Source organism: Heloderma suspectum, chromosome 4, assembly GCF_057233095.1.
Source record: "Heloderma suspectum isolate Gila_16-S chromosome 4, 16-S_ref, whole genome shotgun sequence".
NCBI classification, from domain to species: domain Eukaryota; kingdom Metazoa; phylum Chordata; class Lepidosauria; order Squamata; family Helodermatidae; genus Heloderma; species Heloderma suspectum.
In genome coordinates, this window is record NC_139461.1 from 205,120,261 (window position 1) to 205,143,788 (window position 23,528).

Consider the following 23,528-nt stretch of genomic DNA (forward strand, 5'->3'; position numbering starts at 1 on the left):
GAGGGATAATACTTGCTGCGTCCTCATTCATAGAACATCATCTCTGGGATGGCTGAGCAGCCATAGTCTCTGCAACAGGTCGTAGTCGGAACTATAGAGGCAGGCTTGAAGAGGAGGAGGAAGGCATTGGAGCCAAGGTGCTCTGTCAGCTGATGTATTCACAGGGTGGTACCTATGCAATGGTGGGTTGGGCAAGAAAAAAATGGTGTCATGAGGGAGCGTTCCTTCTCCCCTTTTAGATGGCTGTCCCATGGGCTAGGAACAAGTGACTGAAGGGGAAATTCCTTTTAGAAATTCCGGTGATTTGTCTTTGCTTTGTCTTTATTTATTTAAAGCACTGGGCTCTTGCAAATGGGAGCCCTGCTGGAATTTACTGCCTGTAGCTAAGGCAGAAATCATCTGGAGGTTGAAGGGAGAGGCCTTTTCTCCTCCTGAAACAAGATCAGGAGACTGCCTTCCTGACTTCAGAAGGGCCTATCACCATGTTAGCTGTCCTCTTCCACTAAAGTGTCCAACTTATTTACCAACATTACTTTAAGTCCAGCACATTGGCACCAACTTCCATAGCCAACAAAACGATTCCTGTACATACATAGGCCTAGTTCTCACAAATGTCAAATGAGGTGGTAATCCTCTGTCTGGACTATACCACTTCAGGCTGCAGTGGGGACTCACATGTTACTTAATGTAAAATAAAGTATCAAAAATTTAAAAAATCCTGCACATAGAAACTTGGATATTAGGAAGAAGGGTACTATACTATCTTGAAGAACGAAGAGCAAGCCTAACAAATTTATTCTGGAATAAGCTTTTGCTGCCCACTGCATTAGATGCATGAAGTCTTAACCTTTAAGGTGCCACAAGACTCTTTGCTGGTATTGCTGTAACAAACTAACATGACTGCCCCTCTGGAAATTATACTAATATAGCCTTTCCCCAATATGCATTTTAGTGGAATTTTGTATGTATAGAGGAGGATTCCATCATGTTAAGCTATCTGCAATTTGAAGCAGTTACAGCCCACAGGTTTACCATCTCATCTGTTTGTGTGAACTTGGCCATAGTAATCAGAATCACAGTTGCTGTCCATTGATAATATTTTCCCCATCTCTCCTCCCCCCACCCCCAAACCCCACCACTCATTCTACGTTTCAGCTTTAAGGCCCAATTCTTATGATGGTTCAGTTACAAAACAACTGAGTATGCACCATTCCATGCTTCAACAGCTGACTTCCCATGCAGTTAGGCTGTATTCAGCCATTCTAGCACAGGCTCTCTTCTGAGAGTTGTGATTGCACTGGATAACCTACTTCAAAATAAGAGTTACCAACACAAAACGCAAACACATAGTTCTGTTTTCAAGCAGTTATTACCTGTTCTAATTAGGAATTAGGCTTCAATCAGCCTACTATAGGGTATGTGCAGGCTTCTTCTCTTCAAAAACTTTCTAGAGTAAGGTTCTACACAGAGCACTTAACTCTGGGTCCTGTGGCAAAGCAGAATACATGATACTGTATCCTGGGTTAGAAAAAAGCAGCACAGTCTTTATGCAGTGTTGTACATAATTTAATTTGCAGTTTTGTATATAAACTTTTACTGTATTGCACACTATTGTAGCAAACTAATTATTTGCAAAGAAATCAGTAAAATACTTAAAGGATTTAAAAATAAGGGTTTTAATGCAGCTGACAAGAAAATAAAAGAAGCAATTTACTTAATGAGATACAATCCTCTATGCTGAAAATGAGAGTTACATACAACTAGAGTACATTAAAAGATACCATACAGTCCAACATTTAATTCCTCAAATTGTGTAAAATTAACAAGTCTCTACCGTCAAATATACAGTATTTCATATGAAGGAAAGGGTTTCTGAAATTAAGTACAGGCGTCATTATCTTCATGTGGCTTTGTGTGTTTAAAATGATAGGGCCATGTAATATATTGCCAGGTTTGTACTCTAATGCCTTGTAAATGACAAACTTCCTTATCTTTTGCCCAAACTCCTTTTATTTCCAGTCTATTACTCCATCGCATAATTTATTTTTAACTTCTATATCTGACACATGTTAAATAGTTAAACAAGCATAAATCATATGGAATAAAGAGGGTGTTTTTTGTTTTTTTAAGTCCACCTAGAGTTGAAATCTCTGACATGCTGGAATTCGTCCCCTTGCATTCCTTAACGGACATCCAGACTGAAGTCTCGCAACCTATTTTAGCGTAGACACATGTTTTGTGTTTTATCCAATTAAAGTATTGGCTAAAGTTCATACAAGGATCAAAAAGGTGATCTCCACCATTTATTAAAACCTTTAGAGTCCATAAACAACAAAGTTACTGTAGAATTTATCGCATACAGCTAGCATACAACAGCATGTCCTCAGTCTAGATGAAATACAAAAGATTGCAACATTTTTCATACAAATAATTTCTTTAAATTTATTAATGTGACAATATATTTATTACATAAAATTTGCTACTGCAAAGTATCGTAGGCTTGTCTCACACATATGTAGACAGGGGTGGACAAAGATGGCAAACAGACTCTCCTAATGATGATGTGCAAAATTGCTTGACAACTTAAAAAGACATACAGAATGTTGTATGATATATCTTATTCCAGGCTGTAAAATGTCTACAGAGGTTTTTGTTAAAGCAGTGTCATAGAGATTAAAAGAAAGCAATGCCAATGGTCTCATCTGCATTGGCATTCTACAGAACACCATAACTACATAGCAATCTAGATCAGTTTAACAAACAGACTTCATCCTTGTATTTATGTAAATTGTTCATAAAAGTGAGCCTAGTTTATTTTAAACGTACTGATGTGCCATCTTAAGACAAGCCATTTTGAGATAAACCAGAAATTCAGTGCCCAACTAAAAAGGTGTACAGATAAATTGAAAAGCACAAGAAGGTGTGCTGAGCCACTGATTGTTAACAGACACTGAAATAAGTGTATGTCAAAGTACTGGAAGAAAGCACATGGCAGCAATACCCTTTTAGGTCAGTTGGTGAGATCAGATGAAACTTAATTCAACCCAAACAATTCTCTGTGTGATTGTACATTCCATTTCACTGAAAGAAAAGTATGTTAGAAATGAAGACACTGCATCACGGATGGTGGCAGTTTTAAACTTTGTCTCTTTTTCATGTGAACGAAGCGCTGCTGATAGGAACCATGATTGGAGCAGCACTCCATCCTTGATTTACTAATATAGTATACCAGAATAAAAACTTGGCATTTACTTCTTTTATTCTTCACAGCTAACAGAAACACCAGGTTTATCTAGCAACGCATCAATATTTTAATACTAAATTTTCCATTTGCTAAACCATTTATTCTCATAGCTAAAGAGATTTTTTTTTAAAAAAAGATGCTTTCCCCCCTTCAATAAAAAAAAGGGTTGAAATGTGAAATACTTCAGGAGCCCCAACATTTGACATTACTAAAAATCAGTCCTAGTCTCTGACAATACTGACCAAATCTTAAGTGTTTTAGGTTTTAAGGTGTTTAAAAATCCATTTAAATAACTACTTACTTAAATGCAGGTAATTAAGCATGATTAAATATGGTCCAAATCCCAGGCTGGATGGAATTGTTCCTACTAATAGAGACTGTGCTTCTCATGACACAGAATGTTTATGGCATATTTACCTACTGCCCAGGAAAGGAAAGAGAAATATGAGGCAGGGATAAGACCTGCCAGCATGTAGAAAACCAAGGCACGGGGTCTAGCTACAGTACCCTACACAAGCTGTCCAATTTTGATACTAAGTTTGGTCAGTCTCCAGGAAGAAGTGTTTAAGTCAATTAGCATACACTCATATGGCGATAAATACTATCTTCAAAAATGCTAATGATGTTGGCTAGGTTTAGTCTGAGGTACTGAAAAAAATACAAACCTATGAACTGTAGCCTCAGACACAAAAACAGACACAGAAGGATTGGCTGGCACAGACTAGAAGCAACACTTATCTTTCACTTCGGTCTAAGTCATACTAGCCAGAACACCTTCAGTTTCATTCACACAAATACATTATTCAAAATAAAATGGAGCGTTCTTGGGTAAAAGGCTACTTCATTTAAAAAAAAAAAGGGGGGGGGAGGAAAGGAAATTAACAATACATAGAAAACAAAGGAAACAACAAAATCCAAAAGGTAAATAGGAAAAGTGGTCTATATTCTGTGTTACAGCACAAACTGTGCTTGCTTAATTGTGCCTAGTTATAAGGGTTGGTGCAAACTGCACACATGGAAGATGGCAATAAAGACCTCAGTCAGCTTTGTGGAATGAAGTAACTAGGTAATTGTTTTGACATATGATGGTCTCAGCTCCACCTCATGAGTTAACAGAGTGCAAAGATCCCAATGTGAGCTCTGATGTCCTCTTATCCTCCAGAAAGTACTAAAAATCAGCAAACTCCTTTGCACATTTCTCTGTTAGAGACACACGGATATCTTCTTCCTCATAGTCATCAAAGTTGCTGGTATCTCCAGGGCCTCTACATTTTGGTATGAATGGAGCTTCTACCTATGTGTGAAACAGAAGTATAGAAGGTTGTACTTGCCAGCCCGAAGTAATTAATCAGTAAGAATCTGCATCAAAGACGTCTTGGTGGGAAAACTAATAAAAACATGTTTCTCCAAAAACTCCAGGCATTAAGAATGGTAAAAATCCTTAACTATGGAATAGATTAAATCAGGAGATATCATCATCATCATCCTTTATATGGAGTATCACAGTCCCTTTATGAGCACATAGAGAAATTTAAGGTTAACTATAAAAGTACAGCAAAATATTGACAACCTTGTGTTGCCTATAAACGTTGCCTCATTAAACCCAAGAGGCCTTATGCTATCCTTTGAAAGGCAAAATCAGATCTAAACAAAATGGGCTCTGCAATCTCTGACATGGAGATTTTACAAGATCAACCCACTAGTGAAGTAAATAGCAGAGCCTGACTAAATTAAGTGTTGCTACACATAGGCCTCGTTCTTATGTAAAGATAAACCAGTGGCAGTGAGCCTCAGGCTCATGTGCTCCTCCCCTCCTCTGGTGTGGTTGCAAAGAGTCTTGAAGTTTTTGCTTCTGTCTTAGAAGAACTGCAGCTTGTTACGACATTTGAACCCAGACAAACTGTGGTTAACCTTAACTATGGTTCACTGAAACAAGCCAAATTCAAATAATGCGTTGTGAAGTTGGTTTAAGATTAACCACAGTTCAGGGTTCAGACATAACACTAAACTGCAGTTAATCTAAAATGGAAGCAGAAACAGAATAAATAAACATTCCAACTCAGCTTGAAGGAAGTAAGCTGTTATTTACCATCATCACCCCCAAAAGTGTTAAAGAGAACCAGTAGAATAACAAAGAATTAAAACTTATTTATTTTAATATTTAACTATTTAATAGGGAACAATTACAAAAAGCAGAAAATCAACCTTCACACAAACTGCATACTAAATAGATATTTTAGAATACAGATGAGAAGAGATTACTATTCTTTGGTGAACATTTTGCTTAAGAGGTCTCCCTTCAAAATAAAAGAATACACTGAGGTGTTAATTGTAGCCTGTCTTGTAGTAATTAATACATTAGTGATTATAAGTACTACTGTACTGTCATGTTGCATAGCTAAATAACTAGTTTCTTTTTATAAACTATTGTTGGGCTTAAGATTTGGCTTTTAAAAATGTTTTCATATAGGAACGTTCCTATGTAACTCAAAAACATAGAGATTTTTAAAAACCCATCATATGACCAAATAAGATATGCTTAACAAACCCTGGTTCAGTCCAAGTAGTATCATATCAAAAGAGAAACGCTTAATTTTGTTAAGTGTGGTGGATGGTGGGCATAAATGTCTGGGTATTTGTTACGACTTGTACTTCCTCTAGACAGTCCTCTAGATAGTTCAGAAAATAATTGATTCCAGAACTGTGTGATTAAGGGAAGGGTAGATCATTTTTAGGCAAATCTTTATTTAACCACAGAAAATACTAGTGGACATTCAACCATTACTCTAGAAGGACTTAAAAGTCACTTCTAAATGTTTAAAAACAGGGGAAGGCAACTTTGGAGGGTCCCATGGGCTGCCCTCCTGCCACTGCTGAAATTTAGCATTGGCAGCAAAAAACGGTTGATAGTTTCCTCCTAAATTATGGGAAACTGTTACAGAGGCTTAAATAAGACAATTTTAGCTTGTTTTCAAAGTAAAGTTGTCCTTTTAAAGCCTCTGTAGCGGCCTGCCATTGAAATTTGGTGGCAAAATGCCTATTTATTTTTTTGCCCTGGATGCATTTTAGCGGCACAGTGGAAGCCACGCCAGGGGTCACATGTGGCCTGCAGGCTGTGTGTTACCCACCACTTCTCTAAACCCATCTCTCTATTGCTTGTCTTTGTATCTCAGGGATAATAATAAAACTAAAATACTTAAGAAAAAGACGTGTCTCTTCCATTCCCTAGTGTCCAATGAATAAACCTGAAGAAAAAGAATCTTACCTTTCTCTGATAAATGGCAATCCAATCTGTAGTGGCAAACCATTTGTGGTTTTTAATATCATTTACCCCATTCTTGAGATTTCCATATCGTTTGGTCAAATCCACCTGGAGTAAATTTCTTAGTAGATCCTTAAGATCCGAACTGAAGTGTGATGGGAACCGTACCTACAAAACATACCAAATGTATTTACAGTTGCAATACATACCTGTCTCTGTGGGGGAAAAGGAGAAATAAGATTCTGAGATGTTTTAAAAGCATAAGTTCAAATATGTGCTGTGAAAAAATAATGCCTATTGCTACAATCAAACACAGAGTTGAATTGAAACCAGATTCTGACCTGGCTGTCACCTGAAGCAGCAGTCCATGACTCATTTTCCTCTCTCCTTCAGTAACATCTAGCAATACAGAGCATTTGATGTGATGTCAACAGGCTGGGAGTTTTTCACCCCCATAACTGACAATCAATGAGTAGAGTGGGTATGGGAAAACTTTCACCATGGTCCCATCACAGGTTTTAGTTTAATTCCCACAGTTAAATGGATGGTATTAGAACACCAGGATAATAATTTTGGTTCAGTTAAACCTACAAGGCCCAAGTGATATTTTACTATTTAACAGCAGTGCTGCAAGGGAGTCTGCACTTTATAATGGTGAAGTACTCGGATACTACAGAGATGAACTCTTGAGTTCCATGGAAGGAAGGTGGGATATAAAAGTCATTGTAAAATAATCACACACCCCTTATAAATATGACAATTCTATGGAATGCAAACACTAATTTGATGTGAACCATTACTGACATATTGGCCCCAGATAATGTCAGGGTTGGAACTGAGCCCATACAGCCCCAAAGCAGCTCTGATTCTGAGGAAGAGCTACAACCCGTGGGAGAGGAGCCCGCTCGTCTCTCAGAGGCGCAGCTGCAGGGAGAGGGCCCCCCTGCTTGCATTCCTGAGAGAGATAGTGACCCTGGCAGTGAAAGAGCGGGAGATCGGTTGTTGCTAGACGCAAGGCGCCGGTGCAGAGAGAGGCACGAGGTGGAGGGTGCTGAGAGGAGGTGCTCAGCCCGCTTGGCGCTACAGCAGCGGCTGCGCCCCAATGCCCCACGGGTAAGGGGGGAGCCTTCCCTCCTAGTCCATAAGTTTCAGAGCTTTCCCACCCTTCTCCTCAAAACGGGGACCAACTGCACAGATGGAGCTTAGGTTACCCTGTTAGGATACCCTTTGCAGTTCCTTGCTTAGTTGCTGGCAATTGGCATCTGAAAGACTCATTAAGTTGTAATGGAATAAAGCCTTGGAGAGAATTCCTTTTGTCTGCGTCTTGTTTGGGCTACTGCAGGGGACTTTAAGAGGCAGCTAGGGCGCTCCTGACAGATAATAAGAGAAAAATATACAGAAGATGGTATCTTTCATTTCATTATTATATTTCTATACCGCCCCATAGCTGAAGCTCTCTGGGTGGTTCACAAAAATTAAAAAAGCAAACATCAAAATACATTATATGAAGTAAAAAACCATTCATGTAATGACATAAAACAAACAGTACACACAATAGCACCCAATCTTTAATTGGGACCATTTGTTAGCATGGGGACAAGGAAGTTTAATTCTATACCCATTTCAGAAATAGGTTTCAGTAATTTGAATGCAGTAAGAGAAGTAGTTGTGCTTTGACAAAACTTTACTTTAATTTTTAATTTAACTTTCTGTCTCATATTACCTGAAGCTGTTTTGTTTGGCCTAGTGGACAGCCCTCTGCATAAACAGGAAACTGTGGCAGATTTTTTTAATCATAAAGCTTCAGTGGTGGAAATTTGTTCATCATCAGAATCATTCCATCCCTCTTCATCTCCCAAATAAGTCCACCATACTTTCCATCCATTTCTGACCATGAGGACTATAAAGCTACTTTTAAAAACAATTAAAAATGAGTATTCTCCAATTGTTCCTCCACTATGATCAGTTTTGTCTTAACAAAGGAGCTTCTCTTTCATAACAATATTCTCCAAAAGTGAATAAATTTCATATATATCCCTTTACATGTATATGATGGCAGGAGAGAAGAAGTGATTGATTTCTCTTAAAGCTAAAATCAAGGAAAACACACACAAACACCACAGATATTAGTGCAAATGATTTAAATTATTTCCATAATTGTAGTAGTCCTCACTTACCTTTCCAGAAACAATTTTTTCATAAATCTGGATTGGTTGATCTGCAAAGAATGGAGGATATCCAGCTGCCATTTCATAAATTAACACTCCTAAGGCCCACCAATCTACTGCTTTGTTGTAGCCCTGGTGAAAGGGAAGTACTCTTATTAGCACTACTTGTAATAGCCAATGAAATCTTAATATCATCAAATTTGGTATATAAATGGTTATCATATTCTCACATTACTGAATAAATATGTGTTTTGTTGGCAGTTTCAAGCCTTTTAGGCTAAAAAGCAGGGTAAAAATAAATAAATAACAACCTCTACACTGCTACCATGTTGTGAAAAACAGGTGGAACACACTTTTCAGCACATTAGGGGAATCAAACTGTGCTTCCACAATACTTTTATGTCACTAAGTTATATAGCTACTTTATTTGCATAATTCTTTTGTAAGTCCATAGGTTAAAATTCAAATAGAACCAGCCAGTTATAATATACTTGCCACACAACAGTTGAGTAACAGACATTAGCTTCTCTAATTCAAGACTGAACTCAAGATCTTTGAAACTGCTCAGTATTTTAGAAAACACACACACACACATACACACACACACACACTTGCAATAATCCCATATGCAGTCCAGTCCTATCCATGTTTTCTCAGAAGTGCCATTTTTTTCAGTATGGCTTATTCTGAGGTGAGCGTGCATAGGATTGCAGCCTTAATCTCCTTCTGAAGCAATCTGCAAGTACAAGCACTAGCTTCAGTAGTTTAAAGATGAGAATGAGGCCTTGTCTTCAATAGGTCAGTCTGGTTTGGGACAACATGGAACATTATCTGTAGTTGTCTTTTGATGGTGCAACTACATCCCATTAACAATATAAGATGCTTTATTAACTACCAACCAAAAGCAAGAATTTTTACATGTCTTGAAGTATTTCATAACACTGACCTCCACTCCACATCTTTCCCCTTTTGTTTACCCCTTTTAGATAATAGGTTGCTAGGTTTTAGTAACTCTGAATCTTCCTTACATTACTTAATACTAAAAAACACACACTATACCCTCCCCCCAAAATTTGAGACTGAAAATCTGTATATTCTAGGATGTCTAGGAAAATTTTGCTTCTCTTTTACTGTGCACTTCTGCAGTTTGCAGAACATAAGTATTGGGACAGATTGCAGAAAGGTCAGTTTCTTTGATAACTACTCCTGTCATCCCAGTCGTCATTGTATTTACTTGGAAATTAAGCCTCACTAATTTCAGATGAAACTTCTTCCATGTAAGTATGCTCAAGACTGCAGTCTTCCTCTCTTAACACTATTGAATACTGTGAAGAATTTCGAAATACCTTGCTGAGAATTATTTCAGGTGCCAAGTATTCTGGAGTCCCACATAACGTCCAAGTTCTGCCTTTTACTCTTTTTGCAAAACCGAAGTCTGTGACCTAGTAGCACAGAAAAGGAGTTACTATATTCCCCAAGCTTTACTTTTAAATGGTGTTTTGTTTGTTTACAGAAGTAGCTTGAATGTTATAATTAGATAAAGTGTTTAACCACAGAAGCGGTTCCATGACTTTTAAGAACAGAGCTGTGCTGGATCAGACCAAGGGTCCATCTAGTCCAGCATTCTGTTCCCACAGTGGCCAGCCAGTTGCCCATGGGAAGCCCTCAAGCAGGACATGAGTGCAGCAGCACCCTCCTGATTGTGCTCCCTAGCAACTGGTATTCAGAGGCATACTATCTCCAACATTTCAAGTAATATGATGCTATCATGACTAGTAGCCATTGATACTTATTCTCCATGAGGATTTTGACTCAAAAAGGATTAATGTTTTAGATATCTTTTAAAATCAAAACATGATAGATAATCTGCCTTCTATTAAAACCCATGAGAAATAAAAGCAAAAGAAGGCTTAATTAGGAAGCATACTGTATGTTTAACGTTAGGTAGTGTTCATAATAACTTTTTGTCAATTAACATTAAGCCTTTCATTAGAATCAGTTGAAAATGGCCCTGTGGATTCTCCAACATGGGGTTCCACAGGTGTCAGTTTTGTTCCCCACGCTGTTCAACACCTACATGAAACTGCTGAATGCTGTCATCTGGAGTTTTGGAGTGCATTGTCATCAGTATGCTGATGACATGCAGCTCTATTTCTCCTTTTCATCTTCTTCAGGTGAGGCTATGGATGTGCTGAATCAGTGCCTGGCTACGACAATGGATTGGATGAGGGCTAATAAACCGAAGCTCAATCCCGACAAGACTGTGATGGTGTTGGTGGGTGGTTCTGCTGACTGGATGGAGGGTGTTCAACCTGTTCTGGATGGGGCTGCACTCCCCCTGAAGGAGCAGGTCCATAGCTTGGGGGTCCTCCTGGAACCATCTTTGTCACTTGAGGCTCTGGTGGCCTCAGTGGCACGAAGTGCCTTCTACCAACTTCGGTTGGTGGTCCAGCTATGCCCCTGTCTGGACAGGGATAACCTGGTTTCAGTTGTCTATGCTTTGGTAACCTCCATGTTAGTCTACTGCAATGCGTTCCACGTGGGGCTGCCTTTGAAGATGCTTCAGAAGCTGCTGCAAAATGTGGCAGCCAGACTCATAACGGGGACCAGAGGGTCCTGATGGCTTCTAGTCTTGATGGCTACGTGCTACCTCCAGTACCAAAGGCAGTGAGCCTATGTACACCAGTTGCTAGGGAACATGGGTGGGAGGGTGCTGTTGTGCTCATGCCCTGCTTGTGGGTTCCTGGTCAACAGTTGGTTGGCCACTGTGTGAACAGAATGCTGGACTAGATGGACCCTTGGTCTGATCCAGCATAGCTGTTCTTGTATTCTTAAGGTCCGCACACATAGGACCGACTCTGGCCCACTTGCATTGGCTGCCTATATGCTTCCAAACTTAATTCAGGGTGCTAGTTTTAACCTATAATGCCCTACGTGGGTTGGGACCACAATACCCAACAGCATGCCTCTCCCAAAATGAACCGACCCATACACTACGCTCTGAATCTAAGGTCCTCCTCTGAGGGAAGCTTGGAAGGTGGCAATGAGGGAGAGGGCCTTCTCGGTGGTGGCCCCTCATCTGTGAAATGAACTCCCCGATGAGATCTACCTGGTGCCAACATTGTTATCTCTGGAGTGCCAGGTTAAGACTTATCTCTTTTCCCAGGCATTTGGCAGCACATGATGAATTTTAATCGGTCCAGGATGTATCTTTAGTTACGACTCACAGTTCAAAGTTGTTTTTAGTTATATGTTGTTCCTGTATATTGTCTATGTGCTTTTATGTAAATGGCTTTTAAACTCTGTATATTGTATTTTAATGTTTTAACTTGTGTAAACTGCCCAGAGAGCTTCGGCTATGGGGCAGTATAGAAATGTAATAAATAACAGTAATAATAATAAAATATAAATCAACTTGGATCAAATTTCAGAATTTCTTTTGACCAATTTCTTTTGACTGATTATCAAGAGTTAGTTTATCATCATCATCATCATCTTCCTTACAATGCAAACATTTAAGCACCCTACATTTCTTGTTACAAAGAATGAAGTTTCATATGTGTTTGTTTTCATCATACCTGGATATATCCTTGTTGGTCAATTAACAGATTTTCGGGTTTTAGATCTCTGTAGATGAGGTCTAATGAGTGGAGGTACTCAAACGTTAGCACTATCTGAGCTGCATAAAATCGTGCATGTGGTTCACTGTAATACATGAAAATAAAATATTAGGCTTTTAAACAGCAGCTGCCACTCATAGACATAGCATACTTATTATATTTTAATGCAATGAATTGTGTCAGAGCATGAAGATCTTTCTAGTACTACTTCACAAAATGTTTGTAAAAATGTCTGTAAAATGAATTCAAGGATAGACTTAACAATTGTTACTTCAGGTGAAGCCATTTCAGAAATCTTCTGAAGGCACTGAAGTAAAAACCTTTTTTGCAAAATAACTTTTCAAAATAACAAAAGATAACTTTTTTCAAAATGGGCAAAATCCACTGGGGCACTTCTGCCCCCACTTATTCTCTTCTGCCTCACCTACTGCATTGTACAAGCATTTGTGCAGTGCTGATTTAGTGCTTCTGGGGCAACCCAAAATGAGTGGAAACACCTGTTTCTGGAAGGAGGCAGGTCAGCGAAGCACTAAATCTCCCTTGCGGAAGCGGTTGGTCCTGCTTGCGCAACTCAATCGTCGGGACGCACTGCTTGTGCAAAGGAATCAGCGGGGCTTAAAAGAATCAGCTGGGGTTTAAGTGCCCCATTGGATACTGCCCTCAGGAAACTTTCAAATGTATACTATGTAAGGATCTCTTATTTCCTGAGCTTCTAAATGTTAAATACCTATGTCTCCTCCCCCATCTGTTGCCACTTCGGGCCAATAGCGCAGATATTTGTAAATTATAATTTATTCATTCCTTCTTACCTGAACCTTCCAATTCTTCTTAAATGTGAGAACATTTCACCCCCAGGAACATATTCCATAACCATGTATAAATTAGAATTGTCCTAAGGGAAAGTGAAGAATGTTCAATTGGAAACCCAGAAATGCTTAAGCAAATCAAAAGTATGTCATAAATTTCTGACAAACAAAAATAAAAAACTGCAGAATCAGACAGGAAACATTCAATCTCATTGTGAATTAAAACTTCCCAAGCTCACTCCATTTTCTCAATGGAAAGGGCTTCCGAGAGCCTCAGGCTCATGTGCTCTTCCATTCCTCGTCCTCCAGTGTGGCTGCAAGGATGAGTGTGGAAGTTTTCACTTCTGGTTTAGATTTACCACAGGTTGTTGTGTCGTCTGAACCTGCCAAACTAGATTAATCTTAACTATGGTTTGTTTGAAACAAGCCAGCATCAAACTATGGGTTAGAAATCATAGTTAATATTAATATTAACCAGGGTTCAGACAACATGCTAAATTGTGGTCAGTTGAACTTGGAAGCAAACGCTTTCAAACTCCTCCTCGTAGCCATGCTGGAGGAGGAAAGGGAAGTGGTGATGCACAGACCCAAGGCTTGCTTTGGCTCATTTTTGTCATGCTAAATTATTCAAATACAGCTACTTTTTAAGAGAGGCTTCCTTGAAACAAGTTCAGGCAGTTGCTACAGAAAAACAACCCAATCCAGAAGGAGAGAGTGGCCACATTCACATGTCATTGCAAGCCAAAAATTATGGCTTAATAAACCAGGATGTGAATGAACTTCATATGCTGGTGCATGCAGCCCGTTTGCTCCCACTTTGCTCACACAAAGGGAAGACCAGGTAAACTAACATGGAAGGGATAACGTCTTTTGATATTTGAACTCAGGATTATGGTTAAATCTGGCCAAACAAGGTAGGACTGTAAAACAGCTTTAAACCCAGGTTTGCTGATGGCTTACGAATCCTGGCTTGTTTGAGCACACTTAACCATAATCCCAGGTTCAGACATCATGAGAGGCTATCCCTTTTTCTGGCGAGTTTACCTGCTTGTTCATTTCTTGGTTTATTAAGCCATAATTTGGGGGCTTGCAGTGACATGCAAACATGGACAATGGATATTCATTGAAAAATGTGAGAAATTGAGATCTGTGAGCTTTTAGCTTTACAAGGATCACTCCTTCAGTTCTTTGCCATGGAGCTTCATGTGTATCTCCTTTTGATCTACCTTTCATCAGGAATGCCATGCATTTAGCCTCTGATTTTAACAGCTAGGGAGTCTAAGATAATTTTTGCCTTGACTTGAGGAAGTTTGCTATGAAAAAGGCATGGATCGTTGGATTCTCAAAACAGAAAGCTACAAAAGAAAAATATAATCGGTGTTACTTTCTAGCTCAATATTTACCTTAAAAGAATACTCAAGTCGTACAAGAAAAGGAAAGTTCACTGCTTGTAATATTCTCTTTTCATTCAGTGTGTGTTCTATCTGCTTCAATTTAACCACCTACGAACAAAACAAATTTTAAACTCTTTAGCCTAAAGATAAAAAGAATTCAGACAATTCAAAGTATTTTTTTTTTAGTAAAAAGAGACAAATATTAAAGGGCAACAGTCCTAAAAAAATGATGGTTGGTGTGATGTATAGCTCTAAAAGCAAAGAAAGCCGCACCCACATTACTACAGCACAGCAATTTATTTTCTTCTAAAGATTGTTAGAAGATGCTTCATCGGTAAAAGAATGACACACTCTCTGTGTCCATTTTATAATTGTTCTCTCTGCCAGTATTGTCAAAGAATATTATGAGTAATTCCAGCAAAGACAGTTATGTATTTATTTATTTATTACATGTCTATACCGCCCCATAGCTGAAGCTCTGTCGGCAGTTTACAAAATTTAAAACATTAAAACACAATATATAAAGTTTAAAAGCCATTTACATAAAAGCATACGGACAATATATATAAATAACGCATAACTAAAAACAACTTTGAAATAAAAAGTTTTTTAAAAATCCAACAATAAAACAACACAACTTAAAACAACACAGCTTAAAACAGGTATACAAAAGTCCGCAAACGGAACAAGAGTTCTAAAAAAGGAAGGCCTGCCAGAATACTAGAGTCTTTAATCCCTGCTTAAAAACCTTCAAAGAGGTCAGCGGGCACATTTCAAGCAGCAGGCCATTGCACAACTGAGGGGCGGCAAAGGAAAAGGTCCTCTTGCATGTGGCTGCCAGTCTCACATTAGGCAGCTGCAGCAGATAGCCCTCAGAGGACCTTAGGAGGAGGACTGGGACGTAGGGGAGAAGGTGCTCCCTAAGGTGCCTTGGACCTAGACCATGTAAGGCTTTAAAGGTAAGAACCAGCACTTTATATTTTGCTCAGAAACAAATTGGCAGCCAGTGTAAAGATTTTAAAACCGGTGTAATATCGTCTCCACAGGATGTCCCAGAGACCAACCTGGCTGCCATATTTTGTACCAGTTGAAGTTTCCAAACTAAATATACAGGCAGCCCCAAGTACAGCGCATTATAGAAATCAAGCCTAGATGTTATCAGCACGTGCACCTCCATTACCAGGTCCACACATTCCAGGAATGGGCATAGCTGGCGTATCAGCCGAAGTTGATAACAGGCACTTCTCACTGTTGCCTCCACCTGGGGTGCCAGGAGAAGGGTTGAGAAGCACCCCCAAGCTACAAACTTGCTCCTTCAGGGGGAGTACAACCCCATCCAGAACTGGTTGACATACCTCAATACCTGAATTAGAACCCTTCATGTTGAGCACCTCTGTCTTGCCTGGGTTAAACTTCAGCTTGTTCTCCCCCATCCAGCCCATTACCGACTTCAGGCAGTCATTCAGAGGAGTCATACCTTCCTTGGGATAAAGATGTTAAGGAGAAATAGATTTGGGTGTCATCAGCATACTGATAACACCCAGCCCCAAACCTCCTGATGATCTCTCCCAGCGATTTCATGTAGATATTAAACAGCATCGGGGAAAGAATGGAGCCCTGAGGGACTCCACGTGATAGTTCCTTTTTCGAGGAACAACTATCCCCAAGCAACACCATCTGGAACCATCCTGAGAGAAAGGAGCAGACCACGGCAGAGCAGTGTCCTGAACACCCAACTCCGAACACCCAACTCCTTCAGGCGATCCAGAAAGATACTATGGTTGATGGTATCAAATGCCACTGAGAGTTCCAAAAGAATCAACAGGGATGCACTCTCCCTATCGATTCCTAGGCGAAGATCATCCACCAAGGCGACCATGGCGGTCTCAACTCCGTATCCCACTCTGAAGCTGGTTTGAAATGGGTCCAGTTTGTGCACACACACAACAGAGATAGTACAAGCATCTAAATGGTCCGTTTATATCATGTAAACCTTCCAAAGTTAGAAAAACTTTTCTCAACTGTAAAAGCTGCCAGACATCACAACAATCTCTTACTCAAACTGCAAGATGGATGTGGTTCAAGCCATCCAGCAAAAGAGGGTGCTACCAGATGAGATTTTTATTGTGCAATTGCCCTGCCTCAAACATGGAAGTTTATGGAGAGTCCAGAAGTATTCTACCTGTAACTCTCCCTTGTTTTTCTACTGCTTCTTCCATCTTCTTTCTTAACACAAAACATCCATTATGGAGAGAAAGACAGAAGAGCTTCACAATGCCTTTTGATTGATAAAGTTAGTAGCTAACGGTCTGGAAGCACCCAAGGTCTCCAATTTCAAAGAACCTTCCAGAAACGTTTTTTCTGTCTGAGGCAGTAAATAGCCTTTCGTCACGTATATTAATAAACAGTGAGTACTGCAAGCCAGTTTTTTTGAAGTGTGTGCTTAATGCTGCCACTTATTTTGGAAGAAAAGCAGCTGCAGGGTCCCAATCTACTGCCACACTTCCAATACAGATCGGGTTCCACACCAGTTTCCCACTCTAACCACTCCCCCATTTGCTCTGGAAGATGCTGTTAGCAGTAAAAACACCTTCAGGGTCAAATAGCAGCCTGGGGGTATGGTGGGATTTTCAATGGAAGAGTGGTGCAAGATCCGCAGTCTGAATCAGTAGCGTGACGTGACAGTTACGCCAGGATAAAGTCTACTCCAGGAAGGGGAGAGGTAGAAAGTATAAAGGTGCTTGCTTAACAACCATAAGAACATAAGAGGAGCCATGCTGGATCAGGCAAAGGTCCATCTAGTCCAGCATTCTGTTCACACAGTGGCCAGCCAGTTGTCGACCAGGAACCCACAAGCAGGGCATGAGTACAACAGCACCCTCCCACCCATGTTCTCCAGCAACTGGTGTGCAAAGGCTCATTGCCTCTGCTACTGGATGTAGCACATAGCCATCGAGACTAGTAGCCACTGATAGCGTTTTCCTCCAGGAATTTGTCTAACCCCCTTTTAAAGCCATCCAAACTGGTGGCCATCACTACTTCCTGTGGTAGCAAATTCCATAGTTTAACTACGCGCTGGGTGAAGAAGTCCTTCCTTCTATCTGTCCTGAATCTCCCACCGATCAGCTTCATAGGATGACCCTGACTTCTAGTATTTTGAGAGAGGGAGAAAAATGTCTCCCTATCCACATTCTCCACTCCATGCATAATTTTGTACACCTCTATCATGTCTCCCCTTACCCTCCTTTTTTCCAAGCTAAACAATCGCAGCTGTTGTAAACTTTTCTCATAGGGGAGATGCTCCAGCCCCTTGCTAATTTTAGTTGCCTTTTCTGCACCTTTTCCAGCTCTACAATATCTTTTTTAGGTGTGGTGACCAGAAGTGGACACAGTATTCCAAGTGTGGTCACACCATTGATTCGTATAGGGGCAGTATGATGTTGACAGTCTTATTCTCAATCCCTTTTCTAATTATGCCTAACATGGAGTTTGCCTTTTTTACAGTGGCTGCACAGTGGGTTGACATCTTCACTGAGCAGTCCACCACAACCCCAAGATCTTTTTCCTGGTCACTCAACGCTAGCTCAGATCCCATCAGGCTATACTTGAAGCTGGGATTTTTTGCCCCAACACGCATCACTTTACACTTGCGTACACTGAACCGCATTTGCCATTTAGATGCCCATTCTCCTAGTTTGGAGAGATCCTTTTGGGGCTCTTCACAATCCCTTTTTGTTTCAACCACCCTAAATAATTTGGTGTTATCCGCAAACTTGGCCACTTCACTGCTCACACCTAATTCCAGATGTTTTATGAACAGGTTGAAAAGCATCGGTCCCGATACAGATCCCTGTGGGACCCCACTATTTACTTCCCACCGTTGGGAGAATTAACTATTTATTCCTACTCTCTGCTTTCTGTTCTTTAAACAGTTACTGATCCATAAGAAGACCTGTCCTCTTTTTCCATGACTGCCAAGTTTGCTCAGGAGTCTTTGGTGAGGGACTTTGTCAAAAGCATTTTGGAAGTCCAAGTAAACAATGTCTACCGGATCACTCCTGACTACATGTTTACTGACACTCTCAAAGAACTCTAAAAGGTTAATGAGACAGAACTTACCTTTGCAGAAGCACTGTTGATTCTTTTGCAGCAGGGCATGTTCTTCTATATGCTTACTAATTTTTTCTTTAATCATGCCTTCAACCAATTTACCTAGAACAGACGTTAAGCTAACCCGGCCTATAATTTCCCAGATCCCCCCCCCCCCCCGGATCCCTTTTTGAAAATTGGTGTTACACTGGCCATCTTCCAGTCCTCTGGTATAGCGGCTGATCTTAGGGACATGTGTCAAGGGCTCCTTGGAGGCCTCTCTCAGTCTAATCCAGTAGCCAAGTCCAGACACAGACAAAGGGATTCCTTTCAAAGCTTTATTCTTCTTTTACAACTTAACAACTCTACCATTTGCAACTACATCTGAGCAGCATAGTACCTATGTCCTAAGTTGGAACAGTTGGTCCCCGTTTGAAAGGGAATTACTGGCAGACCCCTGAACTTAAGGACTAGGGAGAGTCCCTCCCCTTTTCCCTTGGATCCTCTGGGCACAGCCGTAGTTTGCGCGCCAACTGGGCACTACGCCTCCTTTCTGCGCCCTCCATTTGGCACCGCTCTCTGCGTTGGCGTTGCGCGTCCACCAAGTCTGCTATCCGCGCTCTGTCACTCCCTGGACTGCTATCTAAGCTAGGAATGCTGGTGGGAGAAATCTCCGTCAGCTGTTGGCCCTGGAAAAGAGGAGCACGCTCCTCTCCCAGGAGCGACTGCTCTTCCTCAGAATCAGAACTACTCTGGGATTCTATGGGCTCAGTGTCCACCCTGACAACATGTTGGATATTTTGGTTAGAAGATCAGCAATATCATATTTGAGTTCTTTGAAAACTCTAGGATGGATACCATCTGGGCCTGGTGATTTATTTGCTTTCAATTTATCAATAAGGTTGAGAACTTCATCTTTTGTCACCAGTATTTGCCTCAGTTCCTCAAACTCCCTTCCTGAAAACATCAGTTCAGGTACAGGTATCTGTCCTACATCTTCCGCAGTGAAAATGGATGAAAATAATTCATTCAGCTTCTCTGCAATCTCCTTGTCCTCCCTCAGTACTCCTTTAACTCCTTTGTCATCCAATGGTCCAACTGCCTCCCTAGCTGGTTTTCTGCTTCTGATATATTTAAAGAATTCTTTATTGTTGGCCTTGATGTTGTTAGCGATATGCTCTTCAAAATGCTTTTTTGCATCTCTTATTGTCTGCTTGTATCGTCTTTGTGCAATCTTGTGCTCCCTTTTGTTTTCCTCACTTGGGCAAGGCTTCCATTTTCTGAAAGAGGCTCTCTTTTCTCTAATAGCTCCCTTAACACTGCTTGTTAACCATTCCAGCAACCTCTTGGACTTGGTGCTACCTTTCCTAACCTGTGGTATACATTTTAGCTGGCTTTTATTATTGTGGTTTTGAGTAATCTGACTAATCTCCAAGCATTTTGAAGGGATTTAATTTTTTTGACTCTCGCTTTTAGCTTCCATTTCACCAGTTCTCTCATTTTAGAGAAGTTTCCTCTGCTGAAGTAAAATGTGACTGTGTTGGACTTCCTGGGCAATTTTCCACTTAAAACTGATAGCACTGTGATCACTGTTTCCAATTGGTTCAACAACATTTACATCTTGTACTAGGTCCTGGGTGACACCACTTAGGATTAAACCCAAGGTCGCCTCCCCTCTGATCAGTTCCATGACCAACTGTTCTATGGCACAATCATTTAGGGCATCTAGTAATTTAACCTCTTTCTCATGGCTGGAACATGCGTTTATCCAATCAATGTGGGGGTAATTGAAGTCACCCATTATTACAACACTTCCTTGTACAACACAACCATCCACATTCCCTTTCAGATGATCATACCCTATGAGTGACCACTAGGCAACTGCACTCTCAGAGCTCCCCTAATTTTGCCCCTCATTCTTGGAAGCTATATCATCAAGAGTTATTTATTCATTAAATTTGTATCTGTCAAGGGCTCCTTGGAGGCCTCTCTCAGTCTAATCCAGCAGCTAAGTCCAGACACAGACAAAGGGATTCTTTTCAAAGCTTTATTCCTCTTTTACAACTTAACAACTCTACTGTTAGCAACTAGATATGAGCAGCAGAGTACCTATGCCCTAAGTTGGAACAGTTGGTCCCCGTTTGAAAGAGAATCACTGGCAGACCCTGAACTTATGGGCTAGGGAGAGTCCCTCCCCTTTTCCCTTGGATTCTCTGGGCACAACCGTTGTTTGCGTGCCAACCGGGCACTATGCCTCCTTTCTGCGTCCTCCATTTGGCGCCGCTCCCTGTGTCAGTGTTGTGCATCCAGCAAGTCTGCTTCCCGCGCTCTGTCACTCCCGGGACTGCTATCTATGCTAGGAATGCTGGTGGGAGGAATCTCTGTCAGCTGTTGGCCCTAGGAAGGATGAGCGCGCTCCTCTCCCAGGAGCGGCTCCTCTTCCTCAGAATCAGAACTACTCTGGGATTCTATGGGCTCAGTGTCCACCCTGACAGTATCCTGCCTTTCCTACCAAATAGTGCAAGGAATTGGCAAGGAAGTGGCTGTAAATTACAACCAAGGAGAGGCTGTGATAGTGAGGTGAGAAATGCCACGTCTCTGTAGAGGGAAGACCTCAGGACAGCTGCATTTCAAGCAAAAAAACACATATAGCTTTTTGCGCAGAATTGACTTTCCAATTAAGCCAAAGATGAGCCTGAGCCATGTAAGCAGACAGTAATAGCATACCCAGTGTATGCCCAATGCTATTAAACTGTCATGTTATACAAACTTCATTTTTGAATAGCTCTGCAATTATTTCTCTATTGAAGCTTAAATTTTTAAATATGGAACCATATCCTATGCAAAACATTACTACCATATAGCAAGTATCAGTCTTTTTTCATGAGATGTCTGTAACATGGATTATAAAAGCATACCTCTGATAATTTTCTTAAGAGAATTACTGCACCGCCTATGGAAATGCCACAGCTAGCTGTGATTTTAATTTTGCCTAGTTCTTTGTGTAAAATGAAATTCAAAACAAAGCCAGATATTTTTGTAACATAAAAAATAACATCCGCTATTGAAGATACAGACATCAGCATGACATTTCAAGTAATTTAGGTATGAATAATGCACCATGTCTGTCTACACTACTGAAACTGGTTTGTGTAGTGTTGATTTGCCACATGTCAGCTCCCCTCCTAACTTGCAGCTGTTAGACTATATTAAACACTGAACTAAAAATACACTTTTCTTATCTAGTGCTGCCCCCTGATACAAGTTAGCTGGAGAAACTGCAGGATGATTTTGAATAGAAAATATATAGTCAACAAATCAGTAGCAATGGCCTGGCTACACAATGGGTTTGTATCAACATACAGCTGTTTTCCGACACTTCATAGAAATGCTTACTTATTTAAAAAATAATATTTTAAGTAGAACCATGAAAATGTTAGCTAGTTAAAAGCTGGGAGCCTGTTTTTGTTTTTTTTTTGTAAACCAAAAATATTTTCATGTTAACATTTCACAAGAGGAAGTTTTACATTTTTTTGGTATAATCTTTACTTTTGGGGTAGAATTACCTACAAAGCTATTTACCAAGCTATATACATTGAGATTGCACAGTGAATTTTTTTCTTTAGAATTTATCCAGTGTAATTTGCTTGAATAAGACAATTATATGCATAATGGGATATGGTAAGATTTAGGGCATGAATATAATGTATTCCATTTTATCAACCTTTATATAACTTTTAGTATCCAATTTGAGTATCAAAATTCTGAACTTAGAAATTATGTTCTTTAATATTCATTGCCAATAAACACTAAATGTTCACAGCTGGCCTTAACAATTAAAAAAAGCCCACATTATTTGAAAACGTAAAAAAGAAGCATCCGAAATGGATATAACTACCAGAAATTACTAATTCTTATGTAGAGCAAACTTTAGGAAAACTCTTGGGCAGAAAAACACTGCTCCTTTCATTAGGGTCATAATTAGATCACAACAATATTATTAGATGCTGTAAGTACCCACAGTCATAACAATTGTTGGACAAGAGGCAGATGATCTAATCACCACAGTCTAATGAGTTATCCTTTTCTTTTTTTCCAGTGAGCAATACACTGTTCACCATTTCCATTTATTTTCCATTCACAGAGGTGCCCTGTACTGATCATTTGCTCAGATTTATGTGAACTCTACTGCTTTACCTAGAAGTGATTTGTCAAAAAGCAACTTGAACTATAGCTGAGCAAGGCACTTGACCATACTCTCTTTGGAACACACAATTTTAACAGAGAATGCTCTTCATATGTTTCATGTATCTTTAAGGAAGCTGCTGTGCCATTATTCCACAATGAAGCAAAATAGCTGTGTTTTGCCTGGTTTAAACAAGTGCAGAATACTCCATTAAAACCACATGTAAACAAAACACAAAACAAAACACAACAAGGTTTCTCACCCCATGTAAAGCATTGTCTTGCAACAAACTGTATGTAAACTTTAGTGTTCACCAAACACAGTTGATTTTATAACAACAACAACAACAACATCAGTGTACCAACTTTTTGTTTATCCAGTATCTTCATGGCATAATACTGTTCGGTGGTTTTGTGTTTCACCAGCATGACTCTGCCAAATGACCCGGTTCCAAGTGTTTTTAGCCTCTCGAAGTCATCTAAACCAGCAGTATTCTACATAAGCATAAGACAGACGATAAAATATTCTAAGTATAAAAAGATAAATATTGTTATAACTTCTATTAAAATATAGTAGCAACTATAAAGTGTATTTATTTGTTATTAAGTAGGGTGACACCGTATTCTATTGCAAGTGTGAACAGAAATCAGAAATATCTACTGTTCAGATTTTATGCATTCAAAATATATTTGTTAACAAGGGAATAATGACAATGTATTTTGAAAAGCACAGAAGCTGAACTAGGACTAGTTCTCACTA

General features: G+C 39.9%; 1 protein-coding gene across 2 annotated transcripts in view; it reads right to left on the bottom strand.

The window, feature by feature from the left end:
• Window positions 1–1,549: 1,549 nt before the first annotated feature.
• The window catches only part of PRKACB (protein kinase cAMP-activated catalytic subunit beta), a 91,261-nt gene continuing 69,282 nt past the window's right edge, over window positions 1,550–23,528 (bottom strand). For both annotated transcript variants that reach the window (XM_084852113.1, XM_084852112.1), the window contains exons 3-10: window positions 23,135–23,263; window positions 14,504–14,602; window positions 13,104–13,186; window positions 12,253–12,379; window positions 10,021–10,116; window positions 8,684–8,806; window positions 6,510–6,674; window positions 1,550–4,538 (exon numbers count right to left, since the gene is read on the bottom strand). In XM_084852113.1, coding sequence (XP_084708239.1) covers window positions 4,413–4,538; window positions 6,510–6,674; window positions 8,684–8,806; window positions 10,021–10,116; window positions 12,253–12,379; window positions 13,104–13,186; window positions 14,504–14,602; window positions 23,135–23,263 — 948 coding nt within the window. In that variant the 3' untranslated portion in view covers window positions 1,550–4,412. The remainder of the gene's footprint in view (window positions 4,539–6,509; window positions 6,675–8,683; window positions 8,807–10,020; window positions 10,117–12,252; window positions 12,380–13,103; window positions 13,187–14,503; window positions 14,603–23,134; window positions 23,264–23,528) is intronic.